Source organism: Monodon monoceros, unplaced genomic scaffold, assembly GCF_005190385.1.
Source record: "Monodon monoceros isolate NGI ecotype Baffin Bay Population unplaced genomic scaffold, NGI_Narwhal_1 Super_Scaffold_1, whole genome shotgun sequence".
Classification (NCBI taxonomy): domain Eukaryota; kingdom Metazoa; phylum Chordata; class Mammalia; order Artiodactyla; family Monodontidae; genus Monodon; species Monodon monoceros.
Genome location: NW_021703765.1, coordinates 59988857 through 60010873, shown reverse-complemented (window position 1 = coordinate 60010873; position 22017 = coordinate 59988857). Strand labels below are relative to the sequence as shown.

General features: G+C 51.1%; 1 protein-coding gene across 1 annotated transcript in view; it reads right to left on the bottom strand.

Moving 5' to 3' along the window:
* The window catches only part of LDLRAD4 (low density lipoprotein receptor class A domain containing 4), a 308963-nt gene that overhangs the window by 9523 nt on the left and 277423 nt on the right, over positions 1-22017 (bottom strand). Inside the window, 1 exon segment of the mRNA XM_029216505.1 lies at positions 11145-11296. Within this exon segment, the coding sequence (XP_029072338.1) occupies positions 11145-11296 (152 nt within the window).

Here is a 22017-nt window from a genome sequence, read left to right as displayed (position 1 = left end):
TTGAGCAACAGGAACAAAATCTTGCTAGTATCGCTATTGCGGACCCATACACACTGCGTCTTTAGTAGCTGTTTGCTTGTGAGAACTGTTCCCTCATGCCGCATTGCGTCCACAGAGCACCTCCGGCGCCCTTGCGTCCCTGGTGGCCCTGAAGACGCCTCTGTGGGTGCCCCAGGGAGCATGGCCACCAAGATCCAGGCCCACGAAAGCCTTGGGCCATCCCGAGGGGCTCTAGTGAATCTGCATCTTCTGAAAAGGGACACAGGACAACTCCGGATCTCACAGGCTTGAAGATGTGCATCTTACCCTCAAGGAATCTGCATTGTATTTTTCCCCTTCTGAATGGTAAACAGCCACGTGGCCAGAAAATTTTCCCATAAGTTGAATCTGCCTGACACTAAAACGTCTGCATTAAAGATAAAAAAATCACGTGCTCTTCCAAGTGCTTGTCTTTATGATCCCAACGATCCAGATGTGTCGTCTGCAGACCTGGAACACAATGAGTGGAGTTTTTCCTTTTAAATCTGTTTGGCACTTTGGCTGGGTGGTGAGTGGAAAATCAAAATTGTCTTCTCTAAAGTTGTGGTAAATTATACATAACATTTACTATTTTAATCATTTGAAAGCATACAGTTCTGTGGCATTAAGTATATCCTCGTTGCCACGCACCCATCACCCCCATCCATCTCCAGAATTTGTCTTCTTCCCAAACTCAAAACACTGTACTCACTGAACACTAACACCCCATTCCTTCCTCCCCTCATCCCCTGGTGACCACCATTGTACCTTCTGTCTCTATGAATCTGACTATTCTAGGAACCTTGTCTAAGTGGAATCATACAATACTGTCCTTATTTCACTGAGCATAATATCTTTAAGATTCATCCATGTTGCAGCCTATGTCAGCATCTCATTCCCTTTTAAGGCTAATATACTCCATTTCAGGTACATACCATATTTTGTTATTCATAGTTATCTTGGTGGTTTCCCCTTTTTGGCTATCATGAATAATGCTGCTATGAACAGGGGTGTATAAATATCTCTTTGAATCTCTGCTTTTCATTCTTTTGAGGATACACCCAGAAGTAGAATTTCTGGATCATACGGTAATTCTATGTTTAATTTGGGGTGGGGGGGAACCACTACTATTTTCCATAGCAGTGGTACCATTTCGGTTGTAATTTCATCACATCCTTGCCAACACTGGTTATTTTCTGGTTTTTTGCTAATAGTCACTCCAGTGGGTGTGATGTGGCATCTCACTATGGTTTTTTTAAAAAATTAATTTTTGGCTGAGTTGGGTCTTTGTTGCTAAGCGCGGGCTTTCTCTAGTTGTGGCGGGCGGGGGCTACTCTTCGTTGCGGTTTGCGGGCTTCTCACTGTGGTGGCTTCTCTTGTGGAGCATGGGCTCTAAGCACGTGGGCTTCAGTAGTTGTGGCTCACGGGCTCCTGAGTGCAGGCTGAGTAGTTGTGGTGGACGGGCTTAGTTGCTCCGTGGCATGTGGGATCTTCCCGGCCCAGGGCTCGAACCCGTGTCCCCTGCATTGGCAGGTGGATTCTTAACCACGGTGCCACCAGGGAAGCCCCTCTCACTATGGTTTTGATTTGTGTATGATTAGTGTATTAAGTCAGGGTTCTCCAGAGAAACAGAACCAATAGGAGATTGATTGATTGATTATAGGAATTGGCTGCCTGTTTCTGGAGGCAGAGAAGTCCCACAATCTGCTCTGCGCAAGATGGAGACCCAGAAAAGCCAGTGGTATAATTCAGTCCAAATACGAAGGGCTGAGAACTGTGGGAGGGGTGTCCACTGGTATGTCTTGGACTCTGAAGACCCAAAAACCAGGAGCTCTGATGTCCAAAGGCAGGAGAAAATCGACATCCCAGCTCAAGAAAAGAGAGAAAGAACTTGCCCTTCCTCCATTTTTTTTTTTTTTTACTCAGGCCCTCAAGGGGTTGGATCATGCTCACCCACATTGGTGAGGGCAGATTTTCTTCACTCCGTCTACTGAGTCAAATGGTAATCTCTTCCGGAATTACTCCCATAGACACATTGCTTAGCTCAGTCAAGTTGACACATAAAATTAACCATCACAATTAGTGATCTGAGCTCTTCTGTATTGGCCATCTGTATATCTTCCTTGGAGAAATACCTACTCAGGTCCTTTGCCTATTTTAAAATTAGGTTCACTTATTTTGTTGCTGAGTTGTAAATGTTCTTTATATTTTTTGGATATTAATCCCTTATCAGATACCTGATTTGCAAATATTTTCTCCCATTCTATGAGTTGCCTTTTCACTCTCTTGATAGTGTCCTTTGACAAGTTTAAGTTTTTAATTTTTGAAGTCCAATTTACCTATTTTTTTCTTTGGTTGCTTGTGCTTTTAGTTTCAGATCCAAGATATCATTGCCAAATCCAATGTCATGAATCTTTTGCCCTGTTGTTTAAGAGTTTAATAGTTTTAGTTCTTACATTTAGGTTTTGATACATTTTGAATTAATTTTTTGTATATGGTAGCAGATAAGGGTTCAATGTCATTATTTTGTAGTGAATATCCAGTTTTCCCAACACCATTTTTTAAAAGACTGTCCTTTTTCCTTGAATGGTCTTGGCACCCTTGTTGAAAATCATTTGACCATACATCGGAGAGTTTATTTCTGGGCTCTCTATTCTATCCTGTTGGTCTAAATGTTTGTCTTTATGCTGACACCACACTGTTTTGTTATTGTAGCTTTGTAGTAAATTTTGAAATCAAGACGTGTGAAACTTCCAACTTTGTTATTCTTTTTCAATATTATTTTGGCTGTAGGTGGGGATGGGGGTTCCTTGTGATAGCACATGAATTTTAGGGTGGGCTTTTCTATTTCTGCAGAAAAACATCATTGGGATTTTGACAGGGATTACACTGATTTTGTAGATTGCTTTGGGTAGTACTGACATCTTAACAGGATCAAGTCTTCAGGTCCATGAACACAAGATGTCTTCCATTTATTTGTGTCTAATTTCTTTCAGCAACGCTGTATAGTTGTCAGTGTACAAACCCTTCATATCCTTGGTTAAGTTTACTCCTAAGTATTTTATTCTATTTGATACTATTGTAAATTGAACTGTTTTCTTAATTTCTTTTTGGATTGATCATTGTAAGTGTAAAGAAATGCAACTGATTTTAGGGGGCTGACTTTGTGTCCTGCAACTTTGCTGAATTTATTAGTTCTAGTGGAGCTTTTTGTTTATTAGTTAATTGGAATGTTTAGGATTTTCTACACATAAGATCATGTCATCTACAAAGAGAGATAATTTTACTTTTTTTCCTTTCTAACAGAATACCTTTTCTTGCCTTGTTGCTCTAGTTAAAACTTATAATAAATACTATGTTAGATAGAAGTGGTGAAAGCATGCCTGCATCCTTGCCTTTTTCCTGATCTGAGAGGGAAAGCTTTCAGTCTTTCACCATTGAGTATGATGTTCGCTGTGGGCTTTTCATAGATGACCTTTATTATGTTGAGGTAGTTTCTTTTTATCTTAGTTTGTTGAATGTTTTTATTATGAAAGCGTGTTGAATTCTGTCAGATACTTTTTCTGCATCGATGAGATGATCATGTAGTTTTTTTCCTTTCATTCTGTTAATGAGGTGCATTACATTGATTGATTTCATAATGTGGAACCATCCTTGTATTCCAGGAATAAACCCCACTTGGTCATGGTGTATAATCCTTTTATTATGCTGCTGAATTCAGTTTATTAGTATTTTGTTGAGGATTTTTGCATCAGTATTCATATGGGATATTGGTCTTTGGTTTTTCTTTTCCTGTTGTGTCTTTGTCTGGGGCTTTGGTATTGGAGTAATGCTGGCCTCATAAAATGAGTTAGAAGGTGTTCCATCCTTTTCAATTTTGGGGAAGAATCTGAAAAGGACTGGTGTCAGTTCTTTACATGTTTTGTAGAATTCACCAGTGAAGCCATCTAGTCTAGGAATTTCCTTTGTTGTGAGGTTTTTGATTATTGATTCAATCTCCTTACTAGTTACAGATCTATTCATATTTTCTATTTCTTCATGAGTTGGTCTTAGTAGGGTGTGTTTCTAGGAATCTTTCCATTTTATCTGGGTTATTCAATTTGTTGATATACAATTGCTCATAGTACTCTTATAATCTTTATTTCTGTATCTCTTAGATCTTTTTCCACCCAAAGGATACAGTGCTTAGAGCGTTGAAAGAGAGTCATCTGTGACCATGAGTCACGGGCTTCTGCTGTGAGCTGCGGCTGAAGCCTGCTTGCTGCCTTGGGTCCTTGGGCACCACATGTGAGACCACCCCATGCTCTGAACTTTCTTGGTTTAGCTCTCAGCTGCTAAACTCTCCTTTCCACACACAAAGGACCACAGGGATCATCAGATTTGGGGACTGGAAAGACCCAGTATAGTGTTTTTCAAACTGTGAGCTGCAGCCTCTTAGAGAGCTGGAAAATCAATTTAGGTGGGTCACAGCCAGCATTCCAGAGATAAAACAGACACAAAACATCTTGAGTACATTTTAAGTACTGTTTGGTCAAAGTTCTGCCTCAGTTTCATGTGAATATTGTGGATTGTGATGTAAAATGTGTTTCCTACACATTTGGTCAGAGGGGTCAGAAACAATCTGAAAGGTCTCTGATCTAAGCCAGTTCTCCCTCATTTTGGATGGGAGGAAACTGAAGCCCAAGGAGGGTGTACGACTCACTGGAGGTGACATGGTCAGTTTGTGTAAAGCAAGGCCATTGCTGGATATTTTGGCTTCTACCCAAGGGTTCCTCCCAGTGAATGAACATATCATATGGCCTCAAATATTTGAAAATCGATTTTACTCCCTTTCCCAGGGTGAATTTCAAAGCATAGGTAAAAATGATGTTTGGATATTCAGCAACATCTTTGCCTTCTGATAAAATCACTTTTCTCTTGTTTCTTCCCTTTTCCCAGGCAACCTTTCCACCATCCAGATGCTTTAGTAGTTCTCACTTTCCCACCCTTGACAGCAGTAACAGCGTAGACGCCAATGACTCTGCTCTCCAGCATTTCCCCTTTATCCTCCTTGGGATTCCATCATCAGAGTTCTCAAGACTACTTCCCTCCCAACTCTGCTCAATCTAGGGCACGTCCCTTAAGAGAAAGACAAATCAAGAAGGAAGTTCTGCTGGGAAGAAAAGAAAGGGAATCCTTTATATTTCCACAACAATCAATAGCTCAGGGAGGCCTACAGGCCCCTAAGAGCAAGCAGAAAAGGAGAAATGTGATGCCTCCGGGGGTTGGTGGTGGGGGAGAGTGAGCAATCAGGCTTCAAGAGAAAGCAGCCTGGAATCAGAAAGCTCAGGACGACGTGGAACCTACACACTGTGAGCCTCCTTTCACGCGTGAGGGGCACAAGCCAAGTGCCTTCCCCGCGGTCTCGGAGTTGGTAGGGGAGTAACAGAGCCGGATCCCAGCTACCTCCCATGCAGTCTCTGATGGCCCTGTACACCTCCCCAGCAAGGGCCTCTCAGAATTAGGGTAATTTAGAGAGCTTTTTTTTTCCCCCCAGAACAAACCACACCAGTTTTTAAGGACTAAGTAAAAACGAAACAAACTTTACCATTAGATTATTAATGCTAATGCCTATTTAGAAGGTTACTAAAAATTGTTTATAAATTTTTTTATCAATTTTATTAAAAAATCTGATTTTAGCATACCTTTGTCACAATACCAACTGTGTTGAAATGCGTTACCTTGGGAGTCTATAGATTACAGATGCTCAGAATGTTATTGAAACTGTCTTCAGCATCAGTTTATGTGAGTGTAGTGTGTCTTTTAATTGCAAAAGTAATGCATGAACACATCCTCATCGCAAGAGCCTTAACAACACAGACCAGGCCCTCTGTCCACCTCCTCCTCCTTCCTGGCCTTTCTCTGCACCATCAGCTTGCAGCGTAAACAACATCAGCCTTACTAATGGTCACACTTGACTTTGCACCAAAATTGTATCAGTAACTTGATGAGCTACATCTAAATGGATTTTGGCTGGTACCAAAAATCAAACCCAGCCTCAGAGAACAAAGTAAAAAAAGGAAGGCTTGCCAACACTGAGAATTTTTTTTAAATGTCTCTTGAAAATTTTACTAAAAATGACCTGTAAGCTTTGACGGTAATTTTAAAACTCTTCTGAGCAACATCAACAGCAGAAGGATGATCTAAGTTACTAGCTTTAAAGATCTTGGAGATTCTGCTGTGTAACAGCTATGGTCCAGGATCCTTATCCAATTTTCGCCAGCAACTTGGCCTCCTTTCTCTTACTTCAGAAGGAGACATTCTCATTTCAAGCTGTTAAAATTGTTTATCTTCTAATGCTTCAAGGGTAAAACCTTTTAAATGGCCAGTCTGCAAACGCCCCGCTCCTGCTGAGACAAACAGGAGGTAGACAGTAGGATCCCATGCTTGATGCTTAAAGGAGGCCTGACCTGCTGCCCGTGGCCCCTGGACACTTGGAAATGCTCATGAAACAAGGTGGGCAGCAACCCCCCCAGCCTCACAGTGCAGCAAGAATCCACCTGCTCGCAGGGAGCCTGCGCCCTGGACCAGCTGATGCTACACTCAGACTGTCACAGACTCGCCTGCTCCACCTGCATTATCAGGCAGGCCCTCAGCTCATTTTTTGCGCCTTCCTGAAAATGGTTCCTTCCTATCGTTTTAGAAATGCTTTCCTAACACAGGCTGAAGTAGGTAGAAATGAGACTAGGCAGGTGCGCAGTTGCCGGGCTCTCAGCCACAGTGGGAGTGAGCTGTGTGGGGCCCCAGGACACACCTGCACGGAACTGCCGGCCCTGGTTCGCAAGGCGTCCGGGCCAGTGGAGAGGAGCCCAGACCCAATCACAGAGAGGAGGGCCCTGATCCGAGCATGGGACTGGTCAGCAGGCCCGGGACACACCGTCCTGTGACCCAGACTCACCTCACCTGGCCGAACCACTCATCTCATAGGAATGATCTTTACTTCCACAAAGAAGTTTCCCCATTTTTCGGAAGCAAGTGGCCCCCTTGGTCCATCTCTGTTTTCACCTTTGTGGTAGAGGCATGAATGCAGAAGAATGTTTGCTCCAAAAACAATCACCTCTGTGCAAACCGGCCCACCTCTGAGGCCCGTGCAGGGGCTGGGACCACAGCGGAAGGTGAGCACAGGCTGCTTGGCAGCCCTGGCCTGGGGGAGCCAAGCAGGAATACAGGCCAGTGTGGCTGATATGCTCACTTTTCAAGGAAAGATGTAAATTTCTATTTTTACGTGAAATCTCCCAGTTTTTTCAAGTTGGATCAAGTTTTGTCAAAACACCCTGCGGGGGGAACCACACACACACTGGCCACACCCTCGCCCAGGTCTGGCCATCTGCAGGGAGGGTCTTGGGGCCTGGACTTCCCCCACACCTGAGTTTCTGCACCACAGACCCGTCCCTCCCCGCGGGGCTGGTGCACCCACTGCCCGCCAGGCGCTGCTCTGGCTCCAGGGAGGCTGGGCACCGCACTTTTACAATTGATTTAATTCCTGCAGCATTTGGTCATGAAGAAAAATGCCTGATGTGACTCCTTCTGTTAATTTTTAAAATTGAAATTGCTGCTTTTATAGGTCAAAATGGCTGAACACCCACAATTTTATATGATTCAAACTAAGTAGAACGTTCCCATCCTTCTGCTGTTCCTAGTAGATGGGCGGCCACCTCCGCCTTGCCCGCCGTCCAGGCAGGTTGGTGGGCCCTGCGGGGTGGCCTACAGGCAAGGCTGTCAGAAAAGGCCATGCGGGCCTCCCCTGGCTCGGGAAAGAAAGGCTCCAGCGACGTGTGTGAACATCTCTCAGGGCTGTGTCTGGAATATTTATGCCCTTTTATTGTTTTCCTATTACTTGGTGGTCTAAGATGATGAAAAGAAACCTAGACAGTCTCAAAGTGCCGAACTCACATAAGCCAGGCTCTAAACACTAAGGCAAGGCTCCCTCAGAAAGAACACGTACGGCTTTTTATCACAAACCCACTCACTGCTGCTGCCACTATTTAAGCATTTACTTTTGTTGTAACTTAACTGAAGCGGATCACTCTTTTTCATTTTCATCCAGAAGTGGCTGCTTCCACCAAATTCAGGGCCGGTCCATCCCACCGCCCTGCTCCCCTGGAAAGGCGTCTCAGGGACGCTGTGGTGATGCAGGCTGACTGGCCTCGGCCAACACAGACTCCATCCGTCCCTCCCTTGGCACAGAAGTGTGTCCGCCCACAGGCAATGGAGGTGGAAAGGGCCATGTGAGGAAGGGGCTGTGACTGCACAAAGCAAACCCCCCAAATCAGAGCAAGCTGGGCCCAAAGGGGCAACTGGTCCAACCCACCTTTTTCCAGAGGACTCTCCCTGGGAACCAGGGAAAGCCCGTTAGTGCAGAGAGGGAGTCAGGTTTCCTCAACCACGTCAGAACATCTACATGTTCAGCCTCTTTCTCAAGAACAAAAGCCAGGGACTTCCCTGGTGGTCCAGTGGTTAAGAATCCGCCTTCCAACACAGGGAACATGGGTTCGATCCCTGGACAGGGAACTAAGATCCCACATGCTGTGGGGCAGCTAAGCCAGTGCACCACAACTGTAGAGCCCATGTGTCACAACTAGAGAAGCCCGCGTGCCGCAACGAAGATCCCTGTGTGCCGCAACTGAGACCCGACACAGCCAAAAAAAAAAAAAAAAAAAAAATCCCAACTACTGTCCTATATTTTTCCATCTTGACTATCAAGTCTTCCATAGGAAACACATAAAAGTAACCTTAACCAATAGTGTTAAGCCAGATCACCTGGAAGCTGACAAATTAGATGCCCAGCCCTTCTCATAGCAGTTTAAAATAAACACACTTTTTACTAACATGGTCATGGAGACCTCACACAGTTCTGGAACAAACGGGCCAAAAGGCCCCCAGAAGTGTGGGGGTCCCAGCAACGCATAGGCTCAGAGCCATGGACGCTCATCCACGGTGAGGCCGGCAGGGGGCACCCCACACCCACCAGCCGCCAAACAGCAGGCACAGCAGCTCCTGGGATGCTCTGACAGCAGACATGGAACCACCCTGACAACGGCGACCCCAGGCACCTCCAGCCTCGGCCACCTTCTCCCTAGGAGAGCACAAACCACACGAGGCCACGGGCAGCCTGCCCCTCTAAGCCCCTCGGGAGGAGGCTGGTTGGATGCTGGGAGCGGGGCAGGGGGCCACCCAGAAAGGCACCTTGAAGCTGCTCCACCCCACACCCTTCTACAGTTTACGGCCTCCTGATGTACACCCCTCCCCACACACAAATGGCCCCTGGAGACCCCTTGGCTTCCCCCGAGACTGAGAAAATACCACCAGGCCAGGTGGACGCTGCTGATGGGGGGAGGCTGGGGCTCGCTGCATCATTTCTTCCTTGTCTGGTGGGTGCCAGGCTCATATCCACTGATTGACAGAGTGAGCAAAGGAAGGCAGAGCCCAGACCAAAACCGTCTGATGGGGCAGGTTCCCTGTGGACGCCTACCACCCCCACCGAGCTGTCAGCACGGGCTCTCTTCACTCTGCTGACGCCCCTGAGCCTACCATGAGATCCACGTGTATTAACAGCATCCCCGTCTCACGCGGAAGGGCCCCCGGGGAGGAGGGCAGGACCGCCCCATAAGCTGAGGACGTTCAGAGCATCCCTGCAACACCGTCCCCAAGCTATGACAGCCAAAAACATCTCCCCGCATCGCCGAAGGTCCCCTGGACAGGAACAATGAGTATGAAAGAAAGGATCACACTGCTCTCCCAGAGCGTGATGAAGGGAAGCAGCATCTTTTAGAAATCGAGGGTGAGGAGGAGATACTTAGGAGGCAAGAAGCCCAGCCCGGTGGGGGGCACGTTCCCAGGCAGTGACCCCCAATGCTCCTGGGATCTGGATCTATGTCCCTGTCCAGGAGAGTGAGGCTTCTCCTCTGGACTAGACATGAAATGGAGGTCCGGCCTGCGCCTAAACTGTCTCTGGTCACCGTGTAAAAGTACATCATGAGTTTGTGAAACCTCAGTGAGCAGTATCCACACTCCCATTTTATCAGAAGGAAAACCCAAGCCTCGGGACACACCTGCCCTGCAGGGGCCGGGCTGCACGGAGGAAACAGCAGGGAGGGGATGGCGGAGGATGAGGGGAAGCCAGAGGGAGAGAGCGTCTTCCTCAGGGCTGAGCTGCAGCCCCCAGCACCCATCTCGTCCCTGTGGGTCTGGGGGCGGCACACAGCAGCCTCACCCTTCCCCCCAGCTCTGCCTGCCATGGACACAGGACACTGGGCAAACCTCAGCTCTACCCATGGGGACAGCAGACCCGAAGGCTGGCCGAGCGACTCTGTCCCCGATGAAGTGTGAGGGGGTCACCCCAGGACAGCTGCCCCCACACTCAGGGCAGCCTCCCTAGGCCAGTCACCAGGCAGCCCTGGTCCCAACATGCTTGGGGATTCAGCCTCCTCCATCCACCACAGAAGCCAAGAATATACGATTGTTTAAACTCAGTGTCCCCAAGCTCTCACTGACAGCCACTGGAACCACAGACAGCAAAGCCAGCTTGGACCTGAACCTTCCATGGCCCCTGGGCTCCTGCGTTAGATCATAGAGCAGTTTAGCTGAATATCAGTGTTTTATTTCCCAGAAGAGGGTGGTGATTCAGGGCAGGAAGTAGCTAGGAATTTTTTTTTTTTTTTAAACCAACCTGAAGAGCCTTGCTGTTCTGTGAGGCCCACACAACCTGCCCACCCTTGTGCCCCAGAGGGTCCAACCCCCTCCCTGTCCTGCCCCGCTGAGCCCCCGTCTCATGGGCGTAGGTGGGGATGCAGGATGCGTCGCTGACCCTGGACCATGTCCCAGCATGGATGGAATTCACACGTATGACACTGAGGGAAGGAAGCCAGATGTGAAAGGGCAGGGACTGCATGGTCCATAGAGTTCAGAGCAGGAGAAATGAGTGTGCTGACTGCCGTCCAGGCAGTGGTGACTGTGTTGGGGGGTGGGGGTGGGGGACTGGCCTCACGGTCGGGCCCCCGGACTGGGCTTTCTGTGTGTGGGATTCACATGCCGAGCCCAGGGCCATCCTGCACCCAGGCTCCCGGCGCCACTCAGCCCACACTTACCGGCTGCGGCCGGTCCTGCCTCCGGCCCTGCCCCGAGTGGTGGATAAAGGACCGGGTGGAGACTCTGTAGTGGTTCAGCAGGCAGACGACAACCACGACCATCACCGTGACCACCACCACCACGACGACCACCTGGGCGAACTCCAGCTCCGCTGTGACGAAGAGGAGAGTGCGTCAGCCAGGCCCAGGGCCACCCTGCTCCCCAGACCCTCCTGGGACAGAAACAACTTCCCCCAGGCCTGCTACCCGAGAGCCCCACTGTGTGGCTAGCAGATGACGGAGGGAGGCCCAGCTGCACGGACAGACCTCATCTTTGCGGTTCTGTCCTGAGAAAGGCCTGGTCGAGCGTGTCCCACTGGCCCCATGGGACCTCCCAAAGGGCTGCGCTGTGATGGGCCGGCGTCACACAGGACACCAGGTCCAGCCCCGTGTGCACAGCATGGGCAGCCACCACACAGGGACCTTCCCCAGGGCAGGCAGCTCCTGGGTGCCATCTCCTGGGACACAAGAAGCTCTGGGGCCCCATCCCTGCCAGATCCCCCAACCCCCAGGGGGGTGGAAAGTATGATTCCCAAAGCACCTCCACGCAGGGGCCGTGTAGCACACTGGAGGGAAAACACGCTGACAAAGAGACCCAGCTCCGCTCTGAGAAGGCCCCACCAGGGGAGGTGATTGAGGAGACGCATCTCCATGGTCTCCAGTCCTGTGGCACCACTGGGTTCTGACCACACCGTTACAGAAGCCCGTCTAAACCGCTACCACGTGCTCCCCACTGGGCACCTTCACGGGCAGTTCGAGGAGAGAGTGCCAGCCCTTGGCTTCTCAGGGGAAGCGGAGCCCAGGGCCAAGGTCAGTCCAGACTTCCCGCTCCCGCCGGGCCGAGTGCTGCCCTGTTCTCCCCACACTTGGAGCGGAGGTGGCTGTGCAGGGGGCAGGCACAGTGCAGGAAGGGCAAGACGGGGACAGCCCTGTCTGCGGTGGTGCTGCCTGGGACGCACACACGTGTGGACACGGGCACACGAATGTGCACACACGTACACACACACATGCACGCACGGCACACCCTCTTGCTGCAGCAGGGCTCAGGCCACCGGCCAGTGGGTACACTGCTCTCAAGTGCAGGCTCACACCTGCGCAACGCAGGCAGGGGCTGGGTGCCGCCCCACATCCACCCCGTTGGGGTAGAGGGAGAGTCTTCCTGGGTCCCACTGTGTCCTGCTCCACCCTGTGGAGCCATCCTCCACCCCAGCCCTCCACCCTGCACACCTGATGGACAAAGACTGACAAACATGCCTGCTGGACCGGGCGGGAAGGCCAGTGGCCCCAGGCAGGGGAGGGGGTGCGCTGCAGAACAGATGAGTGTGAGGCCTGAGGACCCCACAGCCCCCCGTGGGGAGCAGCAGGGCCCAGGCGGGTGTGCTGGACGCACCCCTGGCTGGAGGCTGAGCAGGTGCCGGAGGCAAAGCCCCAGCAGCAGGAGGGGCGGGGCCGCTGGGCCCACACGTTAGGCTCCCCACCATAGTTTTCTGCTCCGGACGCCCAGAGGCCTCGTGACTGATGGGCAGGAGATTGCGCTTGTACTTCCTCTGGGGAGGAAGCCCCCAGGGAGCCACCCAAGTACCTCCCAGGGACGATCAGAATCTTCAAGGTGGAGTCTCCTGGAAACTGAAATCACTCTCTGTCGGAGGGTCTAGGCTGGGACTTTGCAGCTGGAGTACAGATACCAGCGTGACCTCGTTTATCCTCATGCGCTATGGGGTGTGTGACACACCTGTGAGGGAGAAACACGTCTTCACAACCCCCTGCCTTTGCAGACAACTGTCCCGTGTCCAGGACACCCTGTGTCACAAGGTGCCCACGCATCTGGACCCCAAACCTCGTCATCGACGACACAGGATGAGGCTGTGTGCATAAGCGATGAGGGACCTGCCTTCATCACCTTGTGTTCCTGGCATCAGGCATGGGTGGGCCCAGCGTCATCATGAAGAGGTGGACTGAGGACAGGCTCTGGAGCCCACTGCACAGGTGCCCACCTAGAGGACGGCTCCCGCAGGCAGGGGTGAGGCCCACCCTGGCTGCCAAGCACAAGGGGGCATCTCAGGAGATGAATGGAGGGTGAGCCACCAACCCACAGACCCCTGCTCCAGGGACAAGCAGATAGGAAGCAGGGAGTCAAGGGCGACTAATGCAGCATGAAGACTGAACCCAAAATAATGCTTTGTTTTACCAACTTTTATTTTTATTTTGTGAATGAACAGCAGAGTATTCAAAACTTGCCTTTCAGGTTAAATCGTGCCCTGGAATTGACAAATGTTTCCTCTTCTTAAGAAAACTGCTTTGCTTTTTGGATGACGATTACGACGAGGGGCCCCGCACACATCTTTGCGTGTTAATTCTTCACTGGGAGGATGTCATTCTAGGTCATCTTTTCCTGAATATGGAAGGCTATGCGGATGACCATTTGCAGCAAAACAATCAAATTACATTTTCATAATTCTATGCACATTTGAGGGTATATATGTGCTTCATTTGAAAAGCATTTTTATTATAAAAATAATGAAGACTTCTTTAAAATTCAAAGAACATAGATGGAAATAGTGTATAATGTATAAGTTCCCCTGCACAGGCCGGCAGCTCTCACTGCGACCCCCACGCCCACGCCGTCTGGGGCACAATTCACCCGTTGTGTGTATCTGTGTGTTGCCTGTTGAATAAGGGCTTTCTTCTTTTTAATGAATGGAATCACTGTACAAATATATTGTTCTTTTTTCCACTCAATACATCACAGACACCTTTAAACAAGAAAATACGTGAACCAACATCATTCCCCTGTGGTGCTGCCAGTTCCTAAACACAGAACACTGGGATGTGCATTCTCCAAGCGATGGGTGTTACGTGGTTGGGTTTTGTTTTTTTTTCTACCATGACCAAAAGATTGTGTGTGACCCACATTTGTAAGCATCCCTATGAAAAAATTCCAAAAACTGATACAACCTTGTAAATGCTCCTCTTGTCAAGGAGAGGGCAGGGTGTCTCCTGCCTCATGGCCCCAGACCCTCGGTCCTTTCCACGTGTACTAATCTGATGGGCAAAAACATGTATCTTGTTTTAATTTGTATTTCCCTGGTTACTAGTGATTGTGATCTTTCCCTATGATTACTGGTAAATTTGTATCTTTCTTTTTCATAATATTAGTTTATTTGTAGTTTTCTCATTTATTTTATTTGTAAGCAGTCTTTACATATTATGGCTATAAATCTTTATCTGTTACATGCGTTGCAAATATTTTCTCCTGGTCTGTCACTTCTTTAAACTTTGGTGTGAGTTTCTCTGTAGATGATATAAATTTTTTTAATTTTTATGTCATCAAATATTGTCGCAATCTTTTTCCTTTATGGCTTCTAAGCTTCCCATTGATTAGGAAGCTCTTCTCTCCAGTATTCTAAAAATGTTTTTCTTCTAAGATTTTTCTGTTCAGATCTTTACCTGCTCTGGATTTTATTTCTTCTGGTCTGAGACAGCATGTAGAACCCTTTATGTTGTCTGATAGGCATGAATCTTCTGATCTAATGTCAAACTAAAAAGTTCAGCACAAACAAGGGTAAGACAGACTTCAGCTGTGGGAAACTGTATAGAAGCTCCCACCTTTCTTTCAAAGGGAACCACCTGCTCTCAGGCTGTGGTCGGCGTGCCCTGTGCCCTGGGCCCTGCTGCATCCCTGCTGAGGTGCCAGCACCAGAAGTGTCCCCCCGTCCCCACGTGTCCAGACTGGCAGAGCTTACTCCCCAGGCCCTCCCTCCTGCTCGGAGATCAGCCGCCCTCAAGGGCTTTGGTCCCAGGGCTGCTCTGTACCCCAACATGACCAATTACCCCAAAGAGCTCTGTGTGGATGACGTCTACCAGTCCTTACCGTATTTGAAATTAAAACTTGAAGATGTTAAATATTTATTCATTAAAAAATAAACTCACCACATGTTAACACATGTAACAAAATAACTTCCCGTTGCCACACTTTACACAGTGCTCACCTCTTTACTCCCAGTGGCCTCCCCTCTGCTTCACCTGCACCGGCGGGACATGTGGCTGAGGTACAAGGAGGAAGTCCTGCCTCACTGACCCCCGGGAGGGTCTTGGGGTTCCTGGGGGTCCTGTGGCCACAGATGGAGGACGGGTGGTCCACACGGACTGATGACAGGCCCTCTAGTACAAATGCTAACGCCGGGACTCGAGATGTGCTCAGAGCAGCTCCTGGGGGCCCGGGCACAGGATGGCAGGAACCGGCCCCCAGGGCGCCACTAGCTGAGGCCGGCAGCCCTGGGTGACAGAAGCCCTTCACTTTGAACTCTGGGTGAACCAGTCCATGAAAACAGACTGCTTTTTCAAACGCTAACGACTGGAAAGTGCGAGGCTTTACTCTCTTTGGGGCTACACATACTCCCCCTCCCTCCCCCCCAAGAGTGGTCCAGAGTGAAAACTGGAGGAAACAGAGATGGTTCCTGGGGAGAAGCATGGTGTCATCCAGACCCAGGTCCTGTGCTACCAACAGCCCCTCCGAGCTTAGCAGGGGGTGTGTGGGCACCCCTGTCCTTCCACGGCCTCCTTCACTTTAAGCAGGAACATCCTACTAAAAACACCTCATAAAAGGCGAACTGTAAAGACCACACATGGCAGGACATCTGAAGCTGGGATGGTAGGTGGGAAGGGGCTCAGAGACCCCCAAAGCCAGCTGCTACCCCCGCATACATTCTGTAGTAACAGTGACAGATGAGTGACTCCTGTCCCCTCTTCCTTCACGATTCCTGAGCCCCCCACCCCCTCCTGCCACCCCGCTGTGGAGACGGCTCAGAGGCACTCAGCCCCAAAGTGTTTACCAGCCCCCCGGATGTGGCTCTGTCGCCAACGGCCTGGTTTTACACCTTCTCAAGAAAATAACTTCCACAGGACAAGTAGAAGAAGCTTCACATTAAAAAACAAAAACAAAGCCCTGCATTCCCCACTTCTGAATGCAAGAATCGGATGAAATTCAGCACACCTGTTCGTCACGGTGTCCGTCTCCAGATTTCTCACTTCTGGTCTCAACCACAGACGTTGCGGGGCTTCTGGGGCCCGAAGCCCAGCCACTCCCTGGACTGCAGTCAGGGCTCCCCGCGTCCTCTGAGACCACCGCCCTCCTCAGGAGCAGTTTCCCCATGCGGGCGCACACACACACCCACCACCTCACACCGCATTCATTTCTCCCCAATTTCCCCCTAGCCCGGGAGGCCCAGGGTGCCGGCCGTGCACAGCGCTGCAGAAGGTGCGGTGAGGCCTGTCACCTGCCCCCCCGGGGAACTCCCAACAGGCTCTGAAGAGCTGCACTCATGGGACAGACTCGAGCCCACCACGGCTTCCCGAGAACCAAGGAGGCACCCAACCCTGGGCCCGGGTGACACAGAAGTGTGGCAGGTGGGGTCCTGCTGCCTCTCCCGCCCTGTCCGCCCACGCCCCGGCCCCGCAGGATGTGGCGGGGGAGGGGATGTGCAATGGGGGTACACGGAAAGGAAGGGTGGGGAGGCCAGGGGAAGAAGAGAATGAATTCTGGAAGAACTATTAAAAACAAGTATACAGGAACCATAGCATTCTGAGAAAATAATAGGATCCCTCAGGGTTTCCAAATTTTCAAAATGGAGTCTGGACACAGCCCACTGGGCAGTTCTTGATTCCAACAACTACCGACGTCAGCAGAAGGACGCCAAAAAGCAGGCCATGAAGGGAAGACTTTTAGACCAAAGACAGATGCTCACGCCCCCTGCTTTCCAGGGGCTGTAGGCCGATGATGCTGTAGTGATGAGTCACTGCCACCCAACCAGGGGTTTTACAGCATCGCGTCTCAAGTTCACAGGAAGACACCTCAGACCCTGATTTCATCTCTCACAGTGGCAGGGACAAGGTGATGATGGCATCTCCCTATTTTTATGGAGACATCTCCAAGAAACTCCAGGCTGCGTCGAGAATTCCAGCAGCAAGAGAAGCACATCGTCCAGGGAGAAGCTGGGCTGACTCTGCCAGAGGCACGAGTGTCTGGGCTATTTTTAAAGAACGCGGGGCCTGGCTCTGCTGCCTGAGGCTCCCAACACGACACTCGCTTCTGCTTTCGGGAGGGTGGACCCCCCATTCCACGAGGCCTGTCCCCCAATGAACGCATCATCCTCCACACACGCCCTCTTCTCAACATTTAACTACTCTGAAGCCCCAGATGTATAGTTTATGCCCTTACAGCCCTGATAATGGGGCGGGGGGCAGGCGGACACCTCGGCCTCACTCAGAGGAGGCATCACGCAAAACACGGTGACGTCACAAGACCTGGGGTTGCTGTCCCCACCCCCCATGGCAGCACCCCCATCGCTCCCCCAAGTGCTGGAACCTACAGGGACGTGGAGACCCCAGGGCTGCCCTCCAGGTGGCTTCTCCCAGGCCCCCGTGTCCACTGGGGCACAGGAACTGTGCCCTGTCCCCCTGGGCATGGGTGTGGTGATGACAGCCTTGGGGTGTCTTACTCTTACGGCTCTGTGACACTTGTAAAGTGCTAGATGTTCCTAAAGGCCAGTGAATTCTTTCCCAGATCCTACAGACATGGGGCAGTGGGGGGCAGGAAGACTGTGGGAGCAGGGGGTGGAGTCTACAGACTAAAATTGCCTCAAGTCTGTGAACTCAGTATAAAAATACTCTTGGAGACTTTAGCGGCTGAATGAAAATTCACACTCATTAAACACTGTGGTCAAAGAGGGAAATTCAGCCTGTGTTATATGAATAACTTCACAGTTTGAAGTTCAGAAGGCAAAACAGTTAAGAGCCATCATCAGGATGATTATATTCCATACTTTGAATTTTCTTTTCCTTGGGGTGGGCTGGCTATTCGCATCCATCCTACGACAAGTAGAACAACACAAGGGGCAAAGAGCCACCCCCATAAACCCCAGCTACGGTGCCACCCTGGCTTCCGCTTCCTTCAGACGCCCCCTCACGGCCCCTTAAGAGCGGACTTGCAGCCCCGGCCCAGCGCCAGCATGGAGTGACCCTGGGACACATCGCGCTCTGTTGCGGGGTCCCCAGCAGGCAGCACATCTCAGGGCTCGTGACAGACAAAGCGAGGAAGAAATGCCACCTTCTCTGGACAGTGTTGGCACAGAACCGCACTCCACCAAACCCTCGCTGACAAATTCCGTGCTGCTCAGGTTCTGCTAAAGCCTCTCACCTGTAACCACCATCCCGCCATCCCGCTATGCTGTTACTACTCCGCGGGATCCCCATGGTTAATAAAAGTTACTGTTTCTATTCATATGTTTACCTAAAATATCTTGCCTGATAATAGAAGTGGGAGGTGACACCTACTGTCTGTGGGAGGAGAGAGGGGAGCCGAGCACAGGGATGGCACAGGGCCTCTGGGGCAGGTGTGCCCGCACCACACCTGCTGACTCCAGGCCAAGGCTGGGGGACGTGGACGCACCAGCGGGCAGGCGGTGACAGTTGCAATGCGAGTCCATCCAGCTAGAAGAGCATCTTTCTAATCTACTGAGGTTCAAGCAGGCACCCAATACAGCTCTTCGTGCATTTTATAATCTAGAGCTTCACGATCTCTTCAGAAAGAAATTTAGTTAAATATGTTCCCATCAAAGATGATTGACAGGATTTTCTGAAAACACAGAAGAGGACTAAGCAATTACAAACCTTTTAAACGTCTATCCCTTTGCTATCAATAGGGGAAAATGCATACATAAAACCATAATTTCCTCCACAGCGTTCACTTAAAATCCACCCTCACCTCCACCCCCACATCATTAATTTAGGAAAGTGTATCAGGAAGAAACACAGCTGCACAAGTCCCCGCCTTGTTCACGGTTAAGAGCAGTCGCGTCTGAGGGCTCCCCACCTGGCATCCATCTGTCTGTCCGTCTCTCCCTGTCAGGGTCACGGTTCTCCTTCCTAACCTCTACTGTTACTGCACTGCTGACCTGAGAAACTGCCCAATAACCCCCCACATCCTGAGAAATGCACCTTTCCTTTAAAATGCTGTTTTCAAAGAGTCAGGGTGAAAAAAACAGAACCCACACGTGTGGCAGCAAGTGACAGAATTTCCAGGGGAGGTTTCAGCCTCAGGCACAGAGCATCTGAACAAACAAAACTCCAAACTGACAACCGTGTGCACTGCGCTCCTCCCACTATAGGAACCAAAGAGCCTAGAGCACACCTTCCTCAGCAGGGCCAGCCCTGCAGGGTTCCCAGGGCGACAGACCCTCCAGGCAGACGCCAGCTTCTCGGGAAAGAGTTTCTACTCTTCTCAGCTCTGTCCTCAGACCAAACTCTGAGAACCACCGCAAGCCCAAGAGCAGCCTCCCCGGCTGGTCTGGAATGTACCTTTTTTCAAGACTAGGTTTTTAAATGGGGCTTCCTTCAGGGTACCATTGCCCAGGGGCTCAGTGGACATAATCAGTCCTCTGCCGAGGGTCCTGCCCTGACGCAGCCCCCTACCCCCAGCTGAAAGCATCCCTTCGGCTCCAGGCCGCCTCCTCGCCTCTCGGAGCTACAGTGGGAGCCGGCGGGCAGGCGTGGGGGGGGGGGGGGGGGGGCGGGGAGGGGGCTGTCTGCCTGTCCCCGCCTCACCTCATCACATCATATCGGCGCCCAGCCCGGGTGCCAGACTCAAGCGCTGTGGCTCCAACCACAGGCCATGGCCACCAATTATCAACAGCCGCCCAGGAATCAGGACTGTGGCAGGAAGCAGGGTGTCACAGGGTCTCGGAGCGCCCTGCCCCCCAGGGCAGCTGACCACCCGGCGACAGGCTGACAACACAAAGCAAGGACCCGCCTGCACCAGCCGCCTGGCCTCCCTCGGGCCAGACAAGGCAGAAAAGGGGGAACCTGCCCGTCAAATACCACACTCCTGCCCCTGATCTCCGCTAGAAGCTCGCCGAGTTGGAGAAGTGGAGAGAGCGCCCACGGAGCGCTAACCTTGGCAGGTTGGGTCCCCTGGCTGCATGAGCACGGCATCCCTCCTGCAGCCCAGAGCCTGGCCAACCGTCTCCTCGTGCCCCAGGGCCGCTCGCTGCTGAGAGTAGCTGTAAGGCCCCTGTGGCTAAGCTCTGGCAGCCGCAGCCCAGCTGGCAAAGTCAGGGCCACAGCAGGGAACCCTCACTGGCTGCCTCCCACCACCCCCTCCTCCCTCCCCCCGCCACGCATCTCTCTCTCTCTCCTTTCTCCACCCCCCACCCCCGCCTCAGGGAGCACAAATAGACCACAGAGAAGTGATACAGTGAGGACTCTCCTTACTACCCAGTGTTACTTTACAAGAACCACAGGTAATGAGAAGAACAGACCTTGTCCCCGGAGAAGACTTCTCCCTCTCCCCGTGGTCTAGACAGCTTGTTTCATGCACAGAAAATACCTCCAGTGGTTCTGCTACCCTGGGGCTGCGAGGGAAAGGGCATCAGGCCAGCCCCCGCCCAGTAACGCCGCCACAAGCACTGCTCGGGGCCCAGAAGAGCCTCTGTTTTCCTTATTTAGGGCAAACAGCGATGGCACGTGGGCCATAGGACGTGTGGTCAAAGCAAAACTAAACTCTGTTGGAACGACCAGCAGAGAAACAGGACAGTGAGTCGGCCCCGCCCCGTGGTCAGCCGTCAGGGGCTTGATGTCCACCGGTCCCGGGTCGGCCAGAGACACCACCCCTCTGTTCTAGCTACTGGGGACAGGCAGGGAAGGTACAAAAGGATCATCTAGAAGATTTTTCAGAGCTTTCACGTGGATAAAAGAAATGGGAATTTCAGTAGGAAAATTAACAGTTGTACACATTTGCACGTGCCACTCAACACAGCCTGACTTTTTTTTTTTTTGCGGTACACAGGCCTCTCTCACTGTTGTGGCCTCACTGTTGCGGAGCACAGGCTCCGGACGCACAGGCTCAGTGGCGGCCATGGCTCTGCGGCATGTGGGATCTTCCCGGACCGGGGCACGAACCCGCATCCCCTGCATCGGCAGGTGGACTCTCAACAATTGCGCCACCAGGGAAGCCCCAGCCTGGCTTTTCTTGAGCAAAAATCCTAAAACGTAACTCCCTTCCCTGTGTTACACTTTCCCTGATTTCTTCGCAGTCACAGGCTGGGTGAGGACCCTCCCCGTCCCTGCAGCTGAGGTCCTGGCCGGCAGTTCTGGTCAGCTCAGGCAGGGACGTTCATAAGACCCCAAGTGAATTGGTTCTTGAAAAGTAGGGGTTTCATCAACTTGAGACCTGAAAACCTGTTCTGTCCTTTGCTGAGGGGCATAATTGCATGTTGAAATGGTTGCAAAGAGTCCACTTTGGGGTTTAACATTATTTATTTATTTTTATTATTATTATTTTTTTTGAGGTACGTGGGCCTCTCACCGTTGTGGCCTCTCCCATTGTGGAGCACAGGCTCCGGACGCGCAGGCTCAGCGGCCATGGCTCATGGGCCCAGCCGCTCCGCAGGATGTGGGATCCTCCCGGACCGGGGCATGAACCCGCGTCCCCTGCATCGGCAGGCGGACTCTCAACCACTGTGCCACCAGGGAAGCCCTGACATTATTTAAGATGTATATTTCATGCATCAAAACAATCAACATTTTTTCATTTTTGGTGGCTGCTGGGCCCCCTCTGCCTTTACACACCCACTTGTTGGGCTGGCTTCCTCACCACGGGGCATTTGGAGGCAGGGGAGTCTATCTAAATTAAGCTCCTTGTGCATTTTGTTTAATCGTTTAAAAATCACTTAAACAGGCTTGTCTTTATGGATGGCAGGCACCCACACCCCAGAGCAGGTGCACGCTGTCTGGCTGCGCCTGGCCGAGGGGAGCCCAGCAGGGCTGGTCTGGCCTGTGA